This window comes from Cygnus olor, chromosome 4 (assembly GCF_009769625.2).
Source record: "Cygnus olor isolate bCygOlo1 chromosome 4, bCygOlo1.pri.v2, whole genome shotgun sequence".
NCBI classification, from domain to species: domain Eukaryota; kingdom Metazoa; phylum Chordata; class Aves; order Anseriformes; family Anatidae; genus Cygnus; species Cygnus olor.
In genome coordinates this window covers 9,818,681-9,844,476 of record NC_049172.1, presented here as the reverse complement: position 1 = coordinate 9,844,476, position 25,796 = coordinate 9,818,681, and the positions used below count along the sequence as shown (strand labels likewise).

At 37.9% G+C, this 25,796-nt stretch overlaps 1 protein-coding gene across 3 annotated transcripts in view; it reads left to right on the top strand.

The window, feature by feature from the left end:
- Positions 1-25,796, top strand: part of GRID2 (glutamate ionotropic receptor delta type subunit 2) — an 805,832-nt gene that overhangs the window by 635,486 nt on the left and 144,550 nt on the right. For all 3 annotated transcript variants that reach the window (XM_040555872.1, XM_040555874.1, XM_040555875.1), the window contains one exon: positions 10,061-10,162. In XM_040555872.1, coding sequence (XP_040411806.1) covers positions 10,061-10,162 — 102 coding nt within the window. The remainder of the gene's footprint in view (positions 1-10,060; positions 10,163-25,796) is intronic.

Below are 25,796 nucleotides of genomic sequence, written 5' to 3'. Positions count from 1 at the left end.
AGCAGGACGATGTCCCCTTTCATAATCCAGGTACCACAACCATTTCCTCAAATTCACACTTGGCCTTTCTGTTCTCCACTTCCCCACATCTCATGGTCCAAAACCAGCCTGCAGAAGGGGGTGATACTTCCTTTAGAGAGTAGAGAAGAAAATGCCTGTTTGCTGTGGGCTTTATCCACCCAATGCATTTACATGGTCCAAGCTGTTGCTTGTAACAGGTGCTCTATTTGGTCAATGCTGTGCTAAGTTTATTGGTTCCTTTGCGATCATCTCTGATTTCTAACAAAGATGCTCTGTGCTGAGGGAGTAGAAAAAACACCCCACAACTGTATTTGCTTTACTACCAACTTCTCAAAAAAATATGATCCAATACATCATTTGTAATATCTAGTCCTTAATGCACTGAAAATTGGTGACACTCTAGCCATACAGACTGTGAGCATGGGTTATACTGGAATAATATTTTCTAACATATCAGTGACAAAATGTTGCTTTGATTTACTAGCCAGCATCAAGCTAGTAAGTCAGTGACATATCCACCTTAGCAAGACTCTTTTTATCTGACAACATTGAAAATAAATCCTGGATTTTAGGAACAGAGTATTGATCTATGTGTAAGCAAAGATTGTTTCAATCTCTGCATTTGCCATTTAAGCGTCACAGGAACCTATAGAATCAACAGAAAGTGGTTTATCATCTAGTGCTATGCTTACTGCAATGTCATGTTAGCTTCTCTGTAGTGATAAACTTGAAGGCAATTTTCAACTGACAGCTTATTTTTGTTTCCCGTTTTCACCAAAGGTCTCCATTCTTCAGACATTTCCAGGCATGCTTTGATACATGCATGTAAAATAGAAATAAGTTAAACTGGCTGAAATTTCACGTGAATTTCTTGTTCTCTATCTGCAAAAATAATTTATAGATAGATTTTATTTGGTCACTGTTGATGGTTTGTGAGCAGGTGTTTCATAGTCCCTGTGCCTGGGAAGCATATTGCACTGTCATGGAAGAATAGGAGATGCCCTCATCACATCCTTCTTTGTGCTACATTTAAGAAGGAGTTGGCAAATTCTTCTGTGCTGAACAACAGAGAGCACAAGCTACTTTAATGTGGCATAAGTTTGAAAAGCTTCTAGACGGGTGCACATATGCTTCAAAAAAACTATATCATCTGTCCTGGACAGTGGTGCATGTTCTCACACTACTTCCATAATAATTCTTTTGTCTCTCACATTGGTAATGAGAGGTGAATGTGTCTGAGGAGACAGGGGCCTAGCTGTACTGGCTGGGATAAAAGTAGTATCTTTTCATATGTCTTTTTTTTTGGCTTTTTATCTGGTTTGGAAGGAGTGTTTTCATGCCAGTACATCGTTGTATTGAGTAAGGCAGGAGTGATTTTTTTTGTGTGTCTTATTTACTCTGTATCTCATGCCGAAGAGTTGTGTAGCAATTCCAACCATTATAAGTGCATGTTTAAACATGAGGTTGTTCTCTCTCAAAGGATTTCAGACAATATATTTGCATAGTATGTGCATCCTAGGAATACTTCCCACATTTTACCAAGTCCCAAGTCCTGTGAATGCAACTCTTCTTTTTTATGCATCAGGAAATCACTGTAACCATACTGTCCAGTGAGCATTTGATTGTTATATATATATATATATATATATATATACACATACACAGTTTTGTCTAAGTATTGATGGAGTATTGCTTCATTTAAAATCCTTTTCCCAATGTAAATGGAAGAATTCTATATGGTATACCTGAAAATATATATCTATATAATTCATAACATTTTGCCTCATATGAAAAGATAACCAGATACAGAGTTCATTGTGCAAGCAGTGGTGTGATAATTCCACTTACACTTCAAAAATACAGCTAAGGAGACGCCACTGAGATTAGTCCAGACGTTCTGTACCCTCACTGGGCCCTCTGCATACCTAAGCACATAATTCCTTGTCAGCCTTCTTTAATACAAGCACCGATTTCTTTAGTACACAGGCCTGTACTACTGTGGTTATTCTGCTCCTGGGCTGGAGCTAGACAACAGCCTTTCTTTTTCCTCACAGCCTGAAGTGATGAAGCTAATGCACAATTCACCATGTAGATTTACTTCCAGAACTGACTCCCAGACTGCTAATTCTGTAGTTACATTCAAAGGGAGATTTTCATTGTGGGGAAAAAAAAAAATAAATCTAGGTGCTTCTCGGCATGCCTGCTTGCTGAGCCGAACGCAAGGTAGAGTGGAGGTACCGAAGTCACTCAGTGCTGGCAGCAGGCTGCTGCAGAAGCAGGGTGTTCACACCTGGCCAACTTGCTCCATTCTGAGGGATTCACTTCTGTGGTTTATTGGACTGGATTTGTTCAGAATCCTGTTCCGTAAACTATTTCGCTCTAAGTAAAATAGTGCTGGGTTTGTCCTATGCTATTGCAATTTTGATTTATTTATGGAGCTCTGCCCACAGAATTTTTGAGCCCTGCAACAGTGCAAATACATTCCACTTTGTCAAACGCTTTCTGAAAAATCAAATCCCCAGAAAGCACCTTATTAAGCTGAAGGAAAAGCTGAGAGTCCATTGAATGTTCTTAAACTCCCAGGGAATTGATGAGAAGCTGAAATGTGCAGTGCATATTTTGCTGTTACCTGTAGAGAGGGAAATTCATACAGTTCAGTGGAAAATAGTATTTTTCATTGTTTGCTGCTGGTCGGGTTTGATCAAAGGCTTTACGATGGTACAAAAATCCTATATATCATGGTCTAATAGGAGCTGCAGCTGTACCTGTGTCTGAGTACTTTCCTCTTTGATTTCATAAAGATTCAGTGATGCCCCAGCATTGGATGGACAAAGTTCAATTATAATTTATTTCTTTCTTTATTTTAGAACTTGCATGATTTAGATAAAAGACTTCCTCATAAATTGTTAGAATGCCTAGTGAGAAGGGAACTAGTGATTTGCAATTAAAAACCAGAGTGAGTGTATTTAACCTGGCCACAAATCTTACCTTACTTGATATTGTCAGTTTCCCTGGAATAATGCAGACATCAGTGAGTAAACTGGCCATGTAAAATGAAAGCGATATTCATGAATTTTACTCTGGAAATATGAAAAGTTTGATAGTCTAAAGGAGGATTTGCCTCCTGAAGAGAAAAAGAAGTGTCTGCGTGTGTTGGGGGAAGATCATTGCTTTCTCTTCTTTGGAGGAGGGAGATTCAATTAATGTCGTTTTAAGTTATTTTATTTTTCTTACCTGATAAACTATAATGAGGTGATAGCGTTGTTTCTACACAGTAAAATACATAGTAAAAAAATATGTAAAAGTCGATATCAGACTTAATGACTAATATCTGTCTTCAGTGAAGCTTCTTTTTTCCTTCCCAACTTGCTGCTGTTCACTGTGTAGGCTGGGTGATACATGACCAAGTCAGGTCACAGGATAATGCCTGAAAAGCGACTGTTCTTGTGTGGTTGCTGGCCTCCCTGTATCTGTAGACCAAAACTCCAGCATCTAGCAACTTGCTGGTGCCAGCCGTTACATTTCTACCTCAATTTTCAGCGATGATCAAACAAAAATTGCCTCCTTATAAAGGTTATTTTACCATTCAGGAAATGCTAGAACATACCAGTAGCCTGCAAGCACGTGCTTTCACCGTGTACGGGCTGTGGCATAGGACTATGGAAAAAGGACTGGTGCTTTCCCTGTGAATGCTTGGTGCCACAGCAATCCCTGGGTACTACCAGAATTTCCAGGGGAGTTTCCCGGGGCAGCTATCCATGGTGGAGTCACCAAATGGTAAAGGGACAATGTCTGGGTCAAAGAACAGGCTATACAGAGTGTTTGGCTTTAAATTTGGAGGCAGTGGGAAAGATATCACTGTCTGTTTCATTAATATCCTTGTTTTGGTCTTCAAGGAAAAGACGTGTTAAGGTTTTCAGGGGACAGGAGTGAAAAACAAAAAATATATATATATATATATATATATATATGAAAGGTGAAAGCAAGAGAAGCAGGACCATACAGCAATGTATTTTGTCCTATCTCCCTCATAACACAAAAGGAGGAACAGGAGGTGAGGGGAAGTTTCCTGAGAGTGAGGAGTATCTGAGAGAAAAGGAGAATCAAAGGCTAAAGAGAAAGAAGAAGGGACCCAAAGTGATTGGAAAGATGAATCAAAACTGGATGAAGTGAAAGCAAGACAAAACCTAGGTCCCTTTACCAACCAAAAAAGAGCAAGATGGGAAAAGGCACAGGAAACAGCAGGGAAGATCAAGGGAAAGAAAAGCAAAGAGGAAAGAAAGAAAGTGTGCTGGAAGTACACAGGGAAATGGCAGGAGTCATTGCAATATGGGAAAGAGCAAAATAACCCCAGGTTAGGGAGCTGCTGAGAGAGTACTGGATTCACGGAGAGGACTTGTGAAGGGAAAAAAAAAAAAGGGTTTTATAAAGATAAAAGAGAAGACACTTAGAAATGGCAAATGATAGATTAAAACCACCAAATTTCAAATGAAAGGAAAAGTAGTAATAAAGAAAGTAAGCAAGAGATGAAGGGGGCGGGGGAGCGGAGTGAGGGACCATTAGAATGACACCACTGGCTTGCAGAAATGGTTTATTATCTTTGAGATGTGGTGATTTACTATACTTTCCAAAAAATCACACCATTAGAGTTCCTCTGGAAACTTGGCCTAAGCACGAAGCTGTGCTTCATGAGTGGAGCACATGGTGTGAGAACAGCTATGTAGTCTATGCTTTTTTCCCCCTATATTCAACATTTGTCAATGTTCTAAAACATCCAATTATAACTTCTGGCACCAATCTGGGTGCACGAGGCCTTGAGAAAATGTTGAGTCGAGAGCTGGAAGGGAAACAAACAGCACGTTACCAGCAGGTAGTTTTCCATTAGCTTCTTTATTTCTATTCACTAAGAAAAGAAATTTGGGCAGCCTCCGAAGTGAAACATTTTATTAACTGTGTGCTGTGTTATTTGATCGTGTGCTTTGGCTTTGAAGAAAGAAATCCTTACCTAGATCATTTGCATTTCTGTCTATGATCAGTTAATAAAACAAATAGACTACTTCAAGTGCTACAATTATGATCCTTAAGCCACTAGATTTAAAACTAAACTTGTGTGCTCACATTCTCCTAATATAGCTTGAAAACAGCAGAGTGAGTCCATTCCTTCTAGTCCAGAGGCAAATTAAAGCAATAAAACATACTATACAAAATAATAAATGCACAGAACTATATAGGTTTCCTTACACAGAATGCAGGAGAAACAAGTGCTGCTATACATTATACAATTTGTTGAACATAGTATTTTCTATTGATTTTAACAACTTATTTGCTGAGTATTATGTAAGCTTCAGTTAAGAATTTAAACAGAAAGCTTTCCAACTAACCAATTGTATTAGGAAATTTTGTATGAAGTCCTCGTTTCTTTAATTAAGCCGAGGATTACAAAGGCCATTGGCTTACCCAAGGCCATCAGACTTTTTGCAGATGTTTTTGACGGACTATTGGGTGATGGCTATGGGGTCGAGCTAATGGGACTCTACCCAGGTAACAGAGTGTCCCCCAAAACTTTTAATTGCTGACCGTATCTGAATGACAACCAAAACATGTCTTTTTTGGCTTATGTCTTTCATCTGTAGGGTTTTGGCGCTGATTTCCAAGTCACTTGGATATGTTAAACACCAACTGAGTGCCTGAGTTATCAGGCATATTGTGTGCAAAACTATTTTCATGTTTTCTTGCTTGAATCTTCCCTAAACTGCTGTCCTAGCAATCTCTGTAAATGCTGAGTCCAGACATCACAAAAAAAAAAAATGTTTTCCTACATTAGTCTTTTGTTCTATCATTCTTGAGTCTTGCCAGCACACCTGGGATTTGGAACCTCCTATTTGAATGCTGTCTTGTGAGACGTTCATGACATCTCTTCCAGTCATTTGAATTTACTATATTTTGGAATGCAGCAGGGTGTTATTAATGCATATTTCTTCTGTGAAGTCCATACTTGGGAAAAGTGAGTTCCTAAAGCAGGTTAGACCCAGGTGAAATTCAAGAAGGGAATTTCTGAAGAATTTTTTTGGTACTGCAGGCACGGATGTTGGTGTTTCCACAGGTGACCAACTCTCTTAGGAGCTGCTAATGGAACAGCTCCTTAATAGTGCTGTGTGCGGGCATTACCATCAGAGATTTTTCTTAGACTGTAGTAAAACCAACACCTTGTTCACTTTTTCTTTTTTTTTAAGGAGGCCAAGAAAGTCAAGAAAAGAGAGGAAGGAGGAGTGATGGTAGTTTAGGTGTTCTGATCAATTCCAGTAGCAGATGTAATGATGTTTTATCTTTTGGATTTCTCCTGCAGCTTCTCTGGAGTGTTTTCTGCTCTTGACTGTTGTACTGTTGCTGTGTACACGCGGTCTGAGTTCAGAGGCGATTGCATTGTAGTGCTGGATGAACTGGTTCATCTGTATTTTCTGTACTAGTTTAACAAACAGAACACTCTAAGTTCTCTAGTAATGGCAATCACTGCATAAAAGTAATGTATTCATATCAATATGCTGGTTTCATTTATTCCAGCATTTGACACACTGGAGGGAAGGGATGCCATCCAGAGGAGGCTTGACAGGCCTGAGAGGTGGGCCTGTGTGAACCTCTCGAAGTTCAGCAAGGCCAAGTGCAAAGTCTGCCACCTTGATCGGGGCAATCCTGAGCACAAATATAGGCTGGGTGGAGAATGGATTGAGAGCAGCTCTGGGGCTGTTAGTAGATGAGAATCTCAACATGAGCTGGCAATGTGCACTTGCAGCTTAGAAAGCCAACCATATCCTGGGCTGCATCAAAAGCCGTGTGGCCACCAGGGCGAGGGACGTGATTCTCCCCCTCTACTCTGCTCTTGTGAGACCCCACCTGAAGCACTGTGTTCAGCTCCTGGGCCCCCAGCACAAGAAGGACATGGAAGTACTAGAACGAGTCCAGAGGAGGGCCACAAAGATGATCAAGGGACTGGGGCTGGATCACTTCTCCTACAAAGGCAGGCCGAGAGAGTTGGGGCTGTTCAGCCTGGAGAAGAGAAGGCTCTGAGGAGACTTGATAGTGGTTTTCCAATACTTAAAAAGGGCCTACAGGAGAGCTGAGGAGAGAGTCTCTGTCAGGAAATGTAGTGATAGGACAAGGGGTAATGGCTGTTAACTAAAAGAAGGTAGATTTGTATTAGATAAAAGGAAGAACATTTTTGAGGGTGGTGAGGCACCGGCACAGGCTGCCCAGAGAAGCTGTGGATGCCCCATCCCTGGAAGTGTTCAAGGCCAGTTTTGATGGGGCTTTGGGCAACCTGGTCTACTGGAAGGCGTCCCTGCTCATGGCAGGGGGTTGGAACTAGCTGATCTTTATGGTTCTTTCCAACCCAAACCATTCTATCATTCTATGATACTATGATTTTGTGTGATTGTCCTCAACTATGATCACACCAGACCACTGTATTTTTCTCAATTAACTGTCAGAGTTTTAATTATATGTTACACTGCCAGCAGTTCACTGGTTTCATGTGGAATATTTATATTGTGGGGTTGATTGTGGAAAAAATCTGGGAAAAAATAGGGGAAAAAATCTGCCTGTAAGCTCTGTCCTAGAGGCATTATAGATTTTAGTGTTCCAAATTCTGTATAAATCATTGCCTGGAAAGTGGAAATATGCATAAAATAGATTTTTGTCTATTTTAATATTGATTTCAAGTTACAGGTCTTCCATAATGCATATTTCATATAGGCAAAAATTTCTAATAAAGAAGCACCTTTGTAAAGGGAGGTCAATTCTTGTCTCTGCTAGTGAAAGAGGAGAGACAAACCCATGCTAGGAATGATGGTAGAGGGGCTAACAAGCTGGGAAGTGGGATGATCAGAGGAGACTGTACATTGGATAGTAAAGGAAACAGAATATTAACAACTTTTACATCTTCATAATTTTGTATGTGAATGTAGCAGAGTGATCACTGTCATTAAAATAAATGGAAGAAATTTCATCTGAAGTAAAAAGCACTATAAATGACAAAATTCACATGGTACAAAGAAGACAGGTACAGTGCTCAGTAATCACATGTATTGTTCTAAATAAATCAACCAGAATTAATGTGAGATTCTGTTACTGCCTGATCTAGTCTCTCATTTCAACTATCGGAGGCAGAACAAAAGAAAAAGAGAAGCAAATGCAGAAGCAGCGGATGTTTTGCAAAAGCAGTTAAGCGAGAGGTAGAGCTGAAGAGGAAGCTTCATACCATCCCCCTTGCTGTTTCAGCAATAGCTACGTTTGCTTTTGCTGCATTGACATGCTCAAATTGTCATCAATAAATGTTGATTCGTTTTCACCTAATAACAGTAAGCAGCTCGCACTCAAAATCAATTTCAACTTTATTGGCAAGGCACTGCACATTTGTCTTCACCATGACTGTGCTGCATAAAGGAACAATTGAACTGAAAATTAAATGAACAATAATTGAAAATAAAATGTGGCTTTTTAAAGGAAAATTAGTGCTATGCTAAATTTGTAGCAATCAGTTATGTTGTGCTCTTTTCCATTAAAAATGTAGAATGGCTTGGGCTAAAAAGTTAATTATATAAATATGTACACAATAATGTACATAATTAAAAATGGACTTTACCCTCAAAAGGATACAAAGGCTCTTCAGAAACTTCATAGGGTTTTAAATCTGGCAAAAGCAGTACAGTATCTGTGGTAATTAGGCTTTCAACACATTTGGATATGCTAATTGGATCCAAGTTCTAATTAGTTTCTTTATGCGACTGAGAATGACAATCACTGAATTAATTTAGTGTACTTTTATTCTTAACTTAGTGCTGTTTTCAATATTTCTAATACAGAAAATGTAGACTATCAAATGCTTTGCTTTGTAGGATAGAGGTGGTTTATCTCATACAGTGTATGGTGCACACGCTTCAAATTCATTCACTGTGTTTCACAGCCCTATTAATGTAACACACTTCAGCAGTTAGGTTTTTCAGCTCAAACTGTTGGACACCTTTGCCAGAGGAGGGATGAGGTTCTGGAACCTGTCAGCAGTTCATTGGTGTTGCTGTTAACAGCTAGGCATGCTGTGGAGGAGGTACTGAGAAAGCAGAGCTGGCTCCAAAGTCCTGTGAAGTCAGTCATTGTCCTTCTGTTGTTTTTTGGATTTAACACCGGTATTTTTACAGGCCAGATGAATTTTGCAATTAATTCCAAAAATGAAACCAGTAATGCTTGTACATGTTGCCAAGGGTCTATTTCTCTGTACCTTAGATAATCATCTATCATCATGTAAGAATGTAGGATAGTTATATTTTCAGAGGAACTAAATTACAGGTCACTATCTACTAAACTCAGATTAAAAGGCAGTTAGTCTTAGAGAAATCCCAGAGCAAAAGCTTCTGTCCATAACAGCCCAACAAATACGGTAACACCAATGCAAAACATCTCATAGCTGAATTCCTTTCTCTGCACCATCTATTGCAGTCCTTTCTAAATACTTCAGTGTGCCTACGTGTCTTTTCTCAGTCATTTTTAAATGGGATTTTTAACCTGGCTAAAAATCACTGCTGTTTCATTATCAATGAGTAGTATATGTTTTAATTAAAACTAGTTAATTCCTTTCATCAGAGTTCCACTAGGAACGATGGGCTGGAGCAGACAGCATACTGAAATTATGGTAGCTATTATTTCTCCAATTAGTGTATCACTGGAAGTCAGGTAGAAGTACTTTTACAGCCATACTACTTTTCAAATCTTTTTCATTAATACAGAAGTCCTCCCTGAGCTCTTCTAAGGCAATACTTATTCCAACCCTGGATGCTGTCATCCATTACGCTCTGGTATTTAAAAGCACAAATATCCCTAATTGCTTCATTTACAATTTAAAGAAGAATCTGTCCACAAACTCTTCTCTGACTTTCTGTCCCATCAGTTCCAGAAGGTGTTCTGTTTATTTCGTATGTTCTTGCTTAAAGCTGCCTAAGAGAAGTGATTTTATGGGCAATGCAGAAACAAATTCTTCTTTCTCTTTCAGCTTGGCTGCTGGAATCCTGTCACTGGTCTGAATGGGTCACTAACTGACAGAAAGTTGGAGAATAACATGCGAGGAGTGGTTCTGCGTGTGGTGACCGTGCTGGTAAGCAGAGATCCTCATCATTTTGCACTTGGAGGAATGTTTTTTCTCCATCTTGCCTCATCTTCTTGACTAAGGGTAATTGGAAAGGATTTTTATTAACTATATCATATTACCACGAACTTAGTCAATGTTAAGTGTCTAAATTCTGCTTGTCAGTACCAGAGTAAAGGAGCAATTTCCATGAAATAAAATTATAGTAAAGTTCATTTCAGAACATGAATCAAACACATTAAAACCTGTTTCTTCCACAGGCACATACTAAATTAGATAACACAACCATATGAACTGATAAAGGTAACTTCAAATGTCCTGTTAGCTAAAGTTACCTAGCTGAAACTCTAAATGATTCATAAGATATAGCTGCCTTCCAATTACCTTCCCAAAATGAGTACAGCCTGACACAAATTACTGCACTCAGAAAAATATTCAAGATCAGTTTAGGGGGAGTGATGTTAGTTCAGTAAAATACCTGCTGCTCCCTCTTGGTTCCTTCAGCCGGGTGTCTCCTTTGTGGACACTTTGCATTAAGCAGCTACTGTTGGTTTAAAACTGAACAGACATTGTCTACCAGGACAGGAAGGTATTTGTTGAAATGAGTCCAGTTTATTCCCTGTCATAAGCTTTGGCTGCTCAATTGCTTGTTAGAGGGGAAAAAAATGAAAGAAAAATGAATATATGTGAGATGTATAAGCTTCTTTGGAGCAATGCCCTCTCCCCACCCACCAGCCCTCACCCCCCAGAAAAGAAAAAAAAAAAAAAACACAAAATAGAAAGAAAAAAAAACGCAGTATCTCTTGAGGTGTATGCATACATTGATAAATACCTGGTGGTGGGAGGGTGCAAAGAGGATAGAGTAAGGCTTTTCAGTGGTGCCTAGTGACAGGACAAAAGGCAGTGGGCACAAGCAGAAACAGAGGAGGTTACCTCTGTGCATCAGGAAGCATTTTACTGTGTGGGTGACGGAACACAGGCACAGGTTGTCCGCAGAGGTTGTGGAATCTCCATCTCTGGAGGTATTCAGAAGCCATCTGGACATGGTCCTGGGCAACCAGCTCTAAGTTGCTCAGCCCAAACAAGAGGGTTGGACTGGATGACCTTTCTACCTCAACCTCTCCATGACTGTGTGAAAGTTGACCCAGGGCTGCAGAACCGTGCTATATTATTATATTGAGCTACTTCCCTATCTCTGCTATTCATGTTTTTCACTGCGGGTTTTGTGTTTGAGGGCCTGAATGTTTGCTTATAAAGAAAAAGGTAAGAGTGGATCCCATTGCTGATGTTCTGTGATAAAGGAAAAGTCTCTGTCAGGGATGGAAGGTGGAAACACTAGAGTGAGTGTCAGCACCATAGACAGAGAAGTTTCATACCCCTTCAATTATTTCTTGTGTATTTAGAAGCCATTATCTGTCAGGGTGCCCAGTCTGTTCCATCTCTTAGTATGCTAGCAGATGTCCTGCCATAGTGTCTACAAAACAACATGAAACAAAACAAAAAACCACACACACGCACAAAACTCACAACTAAATAAGAAGGATGAATTAACAGGAGAAGACAAAGCAGTAGGGTTCTTTCATACTTCATTAATTGCATGGTCATCAAAATAGCATCATGATGACAGTGGCTGATCTTTATGTTCTGCCTGGTATGCATTTTAATTGATTCAGTATAATTTTGTGTTGACAAAAATGTTCTGTGGATGTTGTCTAGCAAAATAGAGTTGTCTAGCAAAAATAGATTGGTGTCTTTGACTTTTTTTTCTTATTTCTTCTCCTTCCCTTACTCTATTCCTCTGACTTCATACCCAGTTATCATTTTAGTTAGCATGCTGGAGAATATTCTTCTTTCAAGTCATTATAGTATGAATATTTAACAACTTGCAAACATACAAAAAAAAAGGCATTAGTTATGCTGATAGGATTCCATGTTAATAATAAAAACAATTGCATTTAATGTTCAGCGCACATCACGTATCAGTTCAGGCTCCTCTTCTGGCTGCAATCCTCATGTGACGTGAGCATACTCCTGTTTTGGTTTTGTTGACAGTTTTAAAGCACAACTAGTGAAAAACACAATTACTCTGAATTGTGCTTTGCTGAAATCCACTAATTTACCATTTTGAAAACTGACTCATTTTATGTAAAATGTGCACTGAAAGCAATATATGAGGAAGATGAGAATGATTCATATTGGCTTCGTAATACAAGCATTCATTTATTCTCTTAAATAGTAGAGCTTTGTGTGGTTGTTCAGTGCAACATAGACAAAATCATCTGAGAACCACATTACAAACTGAGGTTCATTTAATTTTACTCAGCAAAGACGAGAGACAAGGATTTTGTAAACTGGGTGAATTGAGGGAGAAAGTAAATATTTACTCAAATTCGTTAGCCAGAAATGGTATTTTTCACCAGCACTTCCCTTGATTGATGTTAACTTGAGTACTTTCACCCAAATGCCAGAAATCAGGAGGATAAAATACTGTTTCTCCCTTATCCACAAACTCTAATGGCTGAGAGAGAGAAGCAGCCAGGCACACACTGACAGCAAATCAGGCTGCTAACTGAAAGCCTGAAAAGAAGTTGGACAGTGCAGATGCCAGAATTGCAAAGTGATTATTATTTCTAACCTTATACAGTCTTTGGATGTTCATAGATGTTGCTACTGCTCCCGTGGGTGACAGAGCATTATATAGGGTGCTTACCCTGTAGCAGTTTCTCTTACTATGCATGAGTAAGGGTTATTCATGAAGATATGCTGGTTTCTAAATTGTAGTTTGATCTGAGAATTAAAATGTACCTGTTATTAGCATATCATTACTTCAAACATATCCGTTGCTTTGGAATGAAGTTATATGGCCTTTGCTTGTTACTAATTTTAGCTTGGTTCTCATCTTCATTCAAGTAGCTTATTGCAATGGGGCAATTCTGTTGTTTTTTCTGGAACAGAATGAAGAAATAGATATAATATTTGGATTTGAGTGAAGTCGTGGCTGAGATGACATAACTGTGAAAATGAAGCAAAATCATGCAAACAGTGTATTAATGCTTGTTTTCTCTACTTCAAAAACTAGATTTTTAGTCCCTCTATTTGTTGGTATTCAATTTGATCTTACAAAAACTTGGTCATCAAAGACACCAACTAGAATTTCATTTAGACCTATTTATTTTACAGCAGTTATCAAAGGAAAATTGCTGTTAAGATATGGCCTTTAATTTTGTTATTTCAACTTATACTTGTCTGGTCAAAATGTAGTGTCTTTGAAATCTACAGAACTGTTTTATATAAAACAAGACCGTAGTAATAGATGGAAGTACATTGTTCTTCCATGTTTATATGTGCTGTGTAGGACTAACATGGGGATTTGTATTTAACACGTGATGAAAAATGTAAGGCTTTTGATATGTGTATAGGAGGGATTTCACCCATCAATTTTATTTTAGTGATGATTTTTTTACCATCCTTCCTTTTCCATCTTTCTCTGAGTTCTTCAATTAAGTCTATACATTTCTGTTAAAAGTAAGTAATTTATTAGTAACAGTAAGTTATTAAATATTATTATTAACTCTGCCAGTTTCTAACAGTATGATCTTGATCTGGAAAAACAGGAAAGCTTACATGAAAATAAAATAATAATACCTTTGAATATGAATAGATTTCTTTTCACTGTGATTTGAGAAGTTAACATAAATCTGTTAATTTGTTCTGTTAACCCTTCTAGCCTCTCATGTCTTTCTGGATAGCAGCCATCCCCCTCTTCCATTTTCGTTTTGTTATGCCTTCATGTTGAAAAAGACCGGTTCTAAAAATTTGAGATAGCAAATTGCAGCATGTGGGTTATACTACATTGTACTTACTATAGAATCATTCAGGTTGGAAAAGACCTCTAAGATCAACTAGTCCAACCTAACCTAGTACTGAAGTCCACCACTAAACCATGCCACTAAGTTCTAAATCTACACATTTCTTGAAGACCTCCAGGGATGGTGTCTCACGCACTTCCCTGGGCAGCCTATTCCAATTCCGTACAACCCTTTCAGTAAAGAAGAATATTTCATATTATGATATGAAACATTCTGCATTCTAAAAAAAAAAATTAAAATGATTGTGATTAATTTTCCCAAAGCAGTCCTTCAAAAAGTCTTCAAAAACAATTCCCATCATCTGCATCCATCTACTAATCCCTTACCCTTGATAAATTTAATAATTATTGGTTATGTATCTTCACATCTAAAACACTGGACTAGGGAAAGACTCTTTGTCAGGGAGTGTAGTGACAGGACAAGGGGTAATGGTTTTAAACTACAAAAAGGGTAGATTTAGATTAAACATACAGAAGAAATTCTTGACTCTGAGGGTGGTGAAGCCCTGGCACAGGCTGCCCGGAGAAATTGTGGATGCCCCATCCGTGGAGGTGTTCAAGGCCAGGCTGGATGGGGCTTTGGGCAACCTGGTCTAGTGGGAGGTGTCCCTGCCCATGGCAGGAGGGTTGGAACTAGATGGTCTTTAAGGTCCCTTCTAACCCCAACTGTGAAGATACTCTGGCTACTTTGAAGATAATGGGAATTGTCTTTGCATAAATAGGAATAAGAAACAATTCTTTGCTCTTTATTCTGAAGGGAACTATAGTAGTGCCTGTGGACATTTGATTCAATGCTCTGGTCTGACTTGGGTTAGCATCTTTCTTTCAACACTTCTAGAAAAGTTTTATTTTGTCTTATTGATTGTCAGTTGTCTCTGGCTTGGACTGGTTCCCCACGTGCAATGAAAGTTTGAATTTTGTGTTTGACAAGCTACTTTTAAGTGCAAGCAACTTGCTGGTGAATTTCTGAAACATATTCTGAGTTCTGAAATGTAGTTCAATGAAAGGTCAGCATAATAACTCCAAACAAATTGAGAGTGTCTTGAATGAACAATTTTCCAAGTACAAATTTAGCTGGATATCCATTTTGTTGATTTTAGTTTATCCTCCTCATTTTCAGCTGCTCAGTTTTATTGAAAGGCAGCTAGGATACAGCAGATATTCTCGTAATATCATTTTAGTTGCAGCGGCTATTAATGAATTATTCATATGAATGTTAAGCCACCAGAAACTAAATGAGATTTGGCCGGTTTGACAATGAATAGGCCAGCAGGTATTCACAAAATCATGTTTCTAAAAAAGCCCCTATTGGTTGAAAAGACAAAAGTTTGAAATTCCGTTTCAACTTGGTGAACAGTAAAGAGCCTTTTCTCAAAGTGCATGAGGCGTAACTTCCTAGTGGCATGAAATACATTTGAGAATTTTAACATGGAAGATACAGCTATCAAATTGAGGTATATATTTTCACATCTGCATTGATCTGAAAATGCAGGCAGGATGAGGGAAACAACAATAGCAAGTGATACTGAATTATACTTTGCCATACATCTTAGTGTACAATTTCTTGCTATTTATTACTCACGTTGCTTGCAGAGAGCTCGGTGGAATAGAGGCACATTGGTGACCATTGTCTCCAGGTGAGCACTATGGGAAATGAGAGGGCTGGCAGAAGTGTAGACAAGCATAGGAAAAAGAAATAATAAAAATGCATCATTGGCACCAAGGAAAATGTTATCATATGTGAAGTAGTTTAATTCTCAATGACTGGCATTAAATGCATGAGCCTTAGTTGTGGAGATTAGGAAAGAAACAAACCTGAAAGTGGACGATATCTTTAGGGACATGAGCTGACAGGAGGTCTGCGTCTTCAGATCCTTTTTCTAGTGAACTTCCCACTTGGATAGAAAAAAAGATGAAATGTGAGATATGAAGCTAACTTGTGGTTTTAAAGGCTGAGGCTGTCTTTGGGATTTGACCTCCAACACTGGTTTAAACAAAGTGACAAAAGTTCTTAGGAGGAAGCTAGAGTAGCTTTCAGAATGATAGAAAAAAGGAAAGGCATAGAAGAGATGAAATAAGACAGTGTTTAAGTATACTCAGAGGAACAAACAGTGAGAAGTGATAAAGGATTAAAAAATGGCATGACAAAATCGTCCTTAAAATAAAAGATCAACTGCAGCAAAGATTATTTTCCGATGTATCCCATACATACAAAATATTTTATAATCGTGTATAGTCAGAATAGTCTCAAAGATAATTACCTTTCCCCACATTCACAACAGAATGCTCTGCACTTCTGTGAAGCCTTCTTCATTCTGTTAGGCTGCACTGTCTATGCACCAGTCTACAATCTTTTTTAAAAATTTGAATTATGTAATGTATTATACTAAAGTATATGGTGCTCTGTGTAACAATATTGTCAGTATATTGTATTGTGCACGGTAGTGAATTACCCATAGCAGCAGAAAGGTCTTGGGAAGTGGTAACATTAAGAAGCGTTACTTGACCATCAACTGTAGTATTTATGTTTTAAGTAAACATTTTTACTTTTCTACCAGTAAGGGATAAATCTTTCTTTGATGGACATTTATGACTGTGAGTTTGAATGGCAGAAAAGCTGTAAGTGATGTAGTTTATCTAGAATCTTTTATAAAATCTCTGTATTCTATAACTCAGTAATTTATTTGGTATATACCATATGTGCTATAGTTCAAATATTTAAAAATTATCTAAAGTTTTAGAATATTTCATTGCTGTAAAAATGCGTAATTTCCCAGGCAGCAACAATTCTCTGTGCCTTTTGATTTCTATTCCTGTTTGCTGCCCATATACATCTGTGAAAGAAGGTTGGGGAAAAAAATGGATCTTTTATAGACAAATACATCAGGGAAAATATTCAGTAAAACGGTGGTAAATTATAGCAACAGTGGTAGATGTGTTCATTTCATCGGTAAATGAATGAAATCATCAGGAGCAATGATGCATGACATAATTAGGCCCACTATTTATTATTTTTCATAGTTAACCTAGTTGTTGACAAAAAAGCTGTCATTTGGTATAAGATACTGATGAGAGTGGCTTGCTCCCATGGAGAAGTCAGTTGTTATTGGAATGTCTTTTCACAAGGCAGATTTTCCAATTTAGAAACTTGAGTTCAGACTTCAGGACATGATTCTGGACGAGCATTTACTGTAACTGAAATTTTGACATTAAAAAAAAAAAAGTTGTTTACTTTTACAGGTTTTAGTAATAGTTTGCTCATTTCTAATGTAAGGAAGATTCTTTTTAAAAGAAATGGTAGGGATGTATGCTGACCTTATTAATTGTTTTTTACTATCCTAAAATCTTGCTGTTGTATTTTTGAAAATGGAACTAATTGTTCTTTGGTTAGTTAAATGTTAATATTTTCAAGGAAAGCAAGCTTCGTAGTTGAAGCAAATGCTTACTTCCCATTGTAAAGTATGCATAGTTCTCAGAGCAACTATTGCAATTTCTAACACCAAGATATGGAGGCATTCAGTCTAAGAAGGCTGTGGACTTCTCATTGTCAGAGGTGTCAAAAAAGAGTAGGTCCATGTTTATACTGATTAATCTAGGTAGTTTTATCCTGAGTCAGAGGAAAGAAAGTCAGTTTTAGAGATTCCTTCTACCTGGCATTTCCATAAAATGTTATCTAATTCTAAGAAAATAAAAGAAAATAAAAGCCTTCACTATTTGGGCTAAAATAAAAGTAAGTACACACTGAACGAAAAGTTGCCTGTGGAAACGCAGGATAGTAGCTGGAAGAGCTGACTGCAAGTCATTTCATTCACTGCTTGTCTGTATATTCAGCTTTAAAATTATCCAGATTATGTCCTCACTTTTAAGAGATAGGTTGGTATTACAGGAACAAAACAACATAGTAACTTGTATAGATAATTGTTGACTAAGGAGGGAGGTTCACAGGAGCAGTTCATGTTGATTGGATTCTGCTAGGAGACGTTAGTTAGAATTATAAATAATTTAGATACTATTAAATATATAGTGTGCAGTGATTGTAATAGTGATGTTATCCAGGCTCCATATAATGTTTTTTTTATACTGCTTCTTAAACAAAGATTTCATTTTATGAAGGTACTTGTTAGAAACCATTTAAATCAAAAACAAAAAACAATAAACAGACACTTTCATTGCAGTTCTAAGGTTGATGATGTTATGTCTTGCCCTTCACAAATAGACTTTAATTTCTGAAAATAAGGAAAGAAATCTAGACTTAATTTGAGCAAGATACTGTCAGAAAGCAAGGAGATAGTGCTGGGAGATTTTAGCTTCACAGTAAGAAAGTTTTTTCCTGAAGTTCCCTGGTTTTTAGCATAGGCTCTCAAGCAAATAGAAACTTTAAGGCCAGGAGGCGATAATAAATACCTTATGTGGCAGTTGTAATAATTATGAACATTTAAGCAGAGACCAGTGCGTGATTTCTCCTTCATCACCTTTTTTGCATACTTACTCAGCATAGCAAATAGTGTCTGCTGTTTTTCTAGTTTGCTTTCCCAATTCAATATTTTAGAGTCTATTAGCATATGAAAGTTTCTCCTTACTCTCTGGTGCCTTCTGGCTCCGACCGTACACATCATATTTCTGCAGAAGCACAAACTTCCAAAATACACAGTCATGCCGTACATTGAATTAAGCCCAAACTCTCTGTTCTGTGCTAGTCAGCTGGGATGCTCGTCCCTCCCAGACCTCTATGATCTTGCCTCTACCCTTTTATTGTCTGTATTTCTACACTACTCCTCCTCTCTGTGCATGCGAACAGCATGCAATCACTACATGTAAGATCAGTGTATTTAATATACTTGGGTGCTTAATGAAAAAAATGAATCTGTTAATCAGATTGCAGAGAAAGGGGCAGCATTAAAGCAATGAGGCAGAGAGAAAGAGTGGTATTTGTGCATTTCCTTCTCAGGGACTGAGAATGATGACCCACAAAGAAAGATGGAAGAAAATAAGGTTCCTAAATTGCATTGTGCCCCTGGCTATCTGCCCTGCCTCTCTTTGTGAGGGTTGCAGTCTCTGTTTAAGGTTACTTTACCAAGCAGAAAACAGTGACAGAAGCCATTTCAGCTGTTCCCTTTCAATCGATCAGTGTTGATAACTGAGCACCATAATTAGTGCACAGGCAATCATCAAGGCAGAGTGTGCTTTGATTAGGTATTCCTCACTTTGTCAGAGATTTAGTTTTGGTGTAGTCTGCTCCCCATAATCCTCCCATTCCATTTTCCCCTGTCTCCAAACACTTCCATATGTTTTTGGTTTTCTGTTAAAAAACACATTGATCGCTCCATGAATTTTTCATTATCATTAAATTACAAGTGGTAATGTACCCCAGTGAGGCTTCATCGAGATATTAATAATTCTAATGATAATATAAAAACAGAAACTAGTATCCCCTGATAGAGATAGAGCCTGTCTTTCCATTTCCTCTTCCTCTTATCATGCCTGTACAAGGACCAAATTGAAATCAATAACTAACTGGGCACAAGTTATGTTTAATAGCTGGTTTATGTCCCTTTGAGCTATACCTAGTTATATTAAAACAGGTAGGTCATAAACCTTACAGTTATTCACATTGTACATGCCTACTGTGATCCTTTGTATTACAAGTATTAATCTCAGAGCAGCTGGAGAACCCAGCTCCTTTTATTTTTCAGTTAATATTTGAAATTAATTTTTCTAAAGTAGTAGGTGCTATGCACAAGGTGAGATGAGTATCAAGGAATTCAAATGCTTTGGGACCCGGCTGGGACCACAGTTTGACAGTGAGTTAGATGCAATGCACAATGTGGTAGGGCCAACCTAACTCACCTGTCTGTCAAGGGCTACTGCTCAAGGCTCCTTAGCTCTTATCTTCTCACTGACCCTCACCCATCTCTTCTGTTGGGCATATTTGCATTTCAGGGAGATTCATATAGTTCCTAGAGCACACAGAAAGTTTGGCTTTTAAACATAAAGAGGTTCATACACTGATTACAATTATCCTTGCATACTATGCAAGACAGAAAAGGAGGTGAACTTCACGAGAGTACAATGTCCTGAAGTATTATGTGAATTTGCTGTGAATAGGAGCTCTTGAATGGCTGCTGGAAGAAGTATAATGTAGCTCCCAGCAGGTTAATATACCTGTACTACAGTTTGGCTAAATCCAGTATCTGAGCTTAGCTATGTTAAAACTAGCATTGTGTTCTTTAGGCATACTCTAAAACACTCCAATCGATTCCAATCTCAATCCATATTCCTATCATATAACTATAATGGTTCAGAAAGAGCTATTAGGTGCATTAAGTTATTGTGAATTAAAATCAATACACAAAGCTTGGCTGCATCCTAATAGACCATTGCAATAGATGGCTTTGAAAGAAGCCTTAGTCCTGTTGCAGAGCAATAGGAGATATTGGGGGGGTGGGACGGTGGCTAGCATTTTTCATTTGTTTGTTCTAAATAGCACTAGTCCAAATAGCAAAATAAATCCATAAGCTACTGTTTTATTCTGGAAATATATATATATATTATTTAAGGTACTGTTTATTCATTAATGTGAACGAACGAACTCAAACTCATGCCTTGTTGAAGATGATAATAAAACTGTTATTGAAAGAAGTGAGACGAAGTACATGCATAAGGACAGTGGCAAGTGAAGGCCAAATTTAAAATATCCTTCCTTTAATATTTTCTTCAGCTTTTAGGACATGAACTAGCTTCTTGCTGTAGGCAAGGGGACTTTTTTGTTAGTACAACCAACTTTCTAATTAGTCTGTTTGAAAAGCAGAGAATCTGAGAAAGGTGGATTTAGGTGCCAATATTGTGACATAGCCCATTGGCACAATAGGATATTGAAAGAAAATAATACTTTAATTATCCAAGATTTTGTAGGTTTGAAACCTTCATCTTTCTTTTAGTGTTATTAAGGGGTGGGGATTGTGTTATGTTTTGCAGCAACTTTTATAACCGTTGCTAGTGGGAGAATTTCTGTAATGAGAGAATTAAATGTTTCAATTAAATTTTGGTCATTGATTCTAACATGAAGTAATGTACATTACTGTTCAATTAAAAATAACAAGCTGCTGTGCTGTTCCTAGCCAAATACAATCCCCTAAACAGTGGTCAATAAAGCAGTTGAGGAAATTAAGTATTTGGGGCTACTTATTTCACTAAATTCTTTTGGGGAAAGAAATGCAAAATAGCTAATATTTAAAAGTGGGGGATTAGTTCTTTCATGAGTCAAGAAAAAAAGTAATTATGTGTAGCAACAAGACAAAAGCATCCTGTGCTTGAAAATGTTTTAGTTATGGTTCATGATGCCTTCTTAGTGCTTCTTGTCAGTTCTAATGGCTGTGCTTGGTCATCCAGCAGCCATTGGAAGGGTGTTGAGTGATCCAGTAATGAGAGTGAATGTCACTCTTGGGAGCAGTTTCTTAGCATTTGCCAGGTGATAGAAGTTTTTAAGTGTCACAGTGAATATTCACGCCATGTGATTGCTGAGGCTCTGCTTGGGCTATGTGAATCGTTTAATGTGCCTGTCCACGGCTCCTAGGGTCAGTGCTGAACACAGATTGACAGTCTCACCCACAACTGAGCTTGATTTCTTGCTTCAGTTTTTTCCTCTCTCTTCCTATTTTTGCTAGAAAAGAAGGGAAGATGTAATGAATACAGAGTTCCATTTAATGAATACAGAGTGTCAATATTAAAGTATTATATCCCAGTGTGTTCAGAAAATTCTGATGAGTAGACACAGAGGTCATTTTCATACGCTTTATGAATTCTAACCACCCATATAATTACCTAATTTTGAAACTCTCTTCCAAGCACGGTAGAAGCACATAAGGCCATCCATCTGCAATCTGAGTTGAGCCTCAGTGAGTGTTGTAAATCCCAGCAGAGATCAGTTTCTCTGATCTGACAAGCCAATAACTTTTTGTTCACTTACTAATTTCTGTAGAGCCTCCTGGCTAGGAAGTTTTTCTCCCCACAGTAAGCGGAAAAGAGGATTCAGCTGAGCAGGAGAATAATACCAAACATTTTATTTTGCTTTAGCTTTTCCTTTTATGAAGAGTGTCCTGTCTTTTTTTCATCATTTATATCATCAGAAAAAGCATAAGACTGCCATAAATGAGCATAACAGAGCAGTTTATGATGGCTCCATATATAGTTTCTGTCCTGAAATAAGTCTCAACTTAAAGCCACAGAATCCACCGTTGTAATTACAGAGAAAATCTGTCCTGTTGCATGTTAAATGATCATTAACAGGTGGGCTGAGACCACCACTTGGTTGTAAACAGGTCACTGAATGCAAACTTTCCTTCCTTTCGTATTTAGTGAGAGTGTTGTGTTGAAGATTTGAATGGTGCTTTTCCTGTTCTTTCAAGAGGATTTTCTGTAATTTGTCCAACAAGAGAGAATCTATCCAAAAATACCAGATCCTCCAAAATTTGTTTTCACAGAACAGCTAAAATACACCTATCAAAGCTTGGAGTTTAAAGTCGCTATTCTACTTTCTATTAAAAATCATCCTGAGCCATCTGGGTTTAGGGATGTATTTTTCCATACATGTAAATTGTCCCTGAATGCTCCACAAGCAATCATTCTCTTGCTCTCCTTCCCTGCCACCTCTAAGGACTGAATTTAATGCTTGACTTTACCACCACCCTCTGTAGCACAGTTACAAATTGCTGTTACTCTCAGATTGTCTAACTTGTTAAAACAATCAAGTTGAACTCAGAGTAATTGTTCTTTTCTGGTATTTAGCTTGAGTATTACTCCTCCTGTTTCCAAATGTGAAGGTCCCCTCTGCCCAAAAGCTTGTCTCTTGCTTTTATTTTTAGCTTTATAAGGTGGTAAAGTAGAGGAAATAAAAAGATTACTTCAGGCCTACAGTCACACTGTTACTTACAAACTATTGGTATGTGTCTGAGAATTTCATCTGAGTAAATAAAAACTATATTTTGTATTCTTAATCCTAGACTCTTGAAGCACTTAAAAGAACCTTGTGTTGCTTCATTTTTATGTACACCAGAACCTAAGTCCTGAATTAGGTAGCTGTTGGCCATTTATCTCATTGGAAAAAAGCAACGAAGTGCAGCATTTCTTTCCACTAATCTTACATCCAGACTGCTCCAAGCTCTATGCTTTCAACCTCTGATTTCCACTGATTTTTTTGTTTTGAAAAAAAATCTCTATCCCCTACTTATCACTTTTAAAATTCAGGGCACGGTTTGAGGGCTGTTTCAGCTGTGTGGTATTTTTGTGCCTGTATTGCCCTGCAATCCATTCACCCTGCACGAGTCCAAAGTACAATCTCTGCTGTTAGGTTGTGGTTTTACCCTGGCAAGTCCTTTCAAGGGTGAAACTTTTATCTCCTGGGTCAAGGCATCTTCCTTTTGGATCCCACATTCCTTCGTTCTCATGTAATTCTTGCTTTCCACTATTTGATCTTATTCTCTTAAACTCATGGTTCACCACAACACAGATATATACGCAAATGCAAGTGTTTTAAAGCATTAAACAGGCTAAAAGGAAAACCTCTGGCTAATGCGTTTCTTCCTGACCCAGCACACTTGGATTCAGTTCTCAGATGTACAGACCCTGCAATCTGTGCATTCCACTTCCGCACATGGAAAATGGTGATGATAACTCTTTTCTTCCTCAAATGAGTATTTCAGTGATAAACACTAATTTGTGAAGCTCAAATAACACTATGTTGAGCATCTGAAGATATGTTCAGGTAAGTCGTCTGAGCTGATTAACCATCCTCTGATACCAAAAGGACCACGTTCTTGGTATTTCCCTCACTGCTGCTTGTACAGTCTTACTCCATTGCTTGTACTGGCTCTGGCATTTGTCTGGACCCCTGGTGATCAGATCAACTCACTCAACAAAAATGGAGTAGATTTGTGCTGGATGAAGAGTTGAATTACTTTATTAAAGGAGCCAAGGATCACCAGAGCTATTGCATAAGAGTGTAGCAAGTTCTTAAATTATATCAGTTGTAAAATGCATCCTGTTCCTAAATTACATCTTGATATGTAGCATCTTCCTTTAAATATTTATAACCCTAATAAATTGTCAAGTCTTCTTGCAAACTTGATCTCTGCTGTCCCAGAGTCATTTCATCTTTCCCAATCCTTTTCTGTGTTATGTTGCCTTAATCTTGGGTCTGCCGTTAGCCTTCCTAAGGGCACTATCCAGCTTCTGTTGCTTTAGGGGATAATTATTCCTGGAACCAGACTTTGCCTTCTTACAGTTGTAAAAAGCAATGCCCACAGCTTCACCTACTATAAATGTTACCTGGTTGCTGCTGACTTTCATTTCCCTGTGGGCATTATGGGCTGTGTAGAATCCTTTGATCCCATTGAGTATTAAACACACCCTCCTCTGTATCAGGGCAGCACACTTAGATCCCAAGTAAACACCAGGTAGTGATGACCATGGAGCTATTTTGAGAATGAGTCCTAACCAGGGGCTTAGTAGTGCTGCATTCAGTTACAGAACAACAGAATCACAGAATGGTTGAGGTTGGAAGGGACCTCTGAAGATCATCTAGTCCAAGCCCCCTGCTGAGCAGGATCACCTTGAGTACATTGTGCAGGATGGCATCCAGGCACGTTTTGAATATCTCCAGAGAAGGAGACTCCACAGCCTCTCTGGGCAACCTGTCCTAGCACTCTGTCACTCTCAGTTAATGACAAGGAGACACACTAGGAGTAAAGTAGAAGGAAAATAGCTCCTCAAGATTCACCATTGCACTTGGTTGCCTGTGGAAGAAAAGACATCCCCTAAATATATCTGATCAGGATTCAATTAATTGGGGTCCAATGGAAGCTTCACCACTGATGTGAATTTAGCCACCTCCAAACTCAATAGCTAGCATGTGAGTGCTGGCCACCTGCTTTGTACAAGCTTATTTTTTATTCCCATTATTTTTCTGTTGAGTAGGTGAGAAGTGTATTGGCTGTTTTTGCTTTGTGTATTTTCTTTTTAAAAGTTCTTTCTCCAGGATGGAAGTAATCATTTTTAACATCAATATTGTAGCAGTATGTATCTCTTTCCATAGGGAGCTCACAAAACACTCTCCCAGTATACAAAAAAAAAAAAAAAAAAAAAAAAAAACAGCTGGCGTAGTTTCAGCTTGCGGCATTGATGGCGGAAAAAAATCAAAACAAATACTTTTGTCCTGTTTCAGTGCCTTCTGAGAATTGTAAACAATTACATAAAGAAAAAAAAGTAGCAATATATTTGTTTGGTTTTCTTTGGAATATGTTTAAATATTTTACTGCTCCAGGCTTCAGCAGAAATTGGGAAATGTTAGTTGCTTTGCATACAGATATTTGACCGTTTATATTTCAATATATGTATAACTCACTGGACATTTATTTTTTTTTGGTAAAACTCTCAACAGCAAACAGTATTACATAGCTTAATAAAAGTCTGAAATTAGCCACAAAAAATGCATTTTAAAGAGTGCTTTAAATCAGTGCAATTAGCAATTGCTTTTTAACAAATTGAATAAAAATTTAATTTATGAACAACTATTTCCTAATAACTCAGAAATAATAAGAAAAAATCCTTTCTAATATGAAAATTTTCAATATCTGAAATATCCTTTGCACACATAGATCTTTAGAATTTTGTGCCAAATATGCTTAGATTGATAAATTACAATTTTTTTGTGGAAACATTTTTGTATTAGTTTGAGTATATGTGTAGGAAATCTCTCATCCAAATAATCAGAAAAACTAC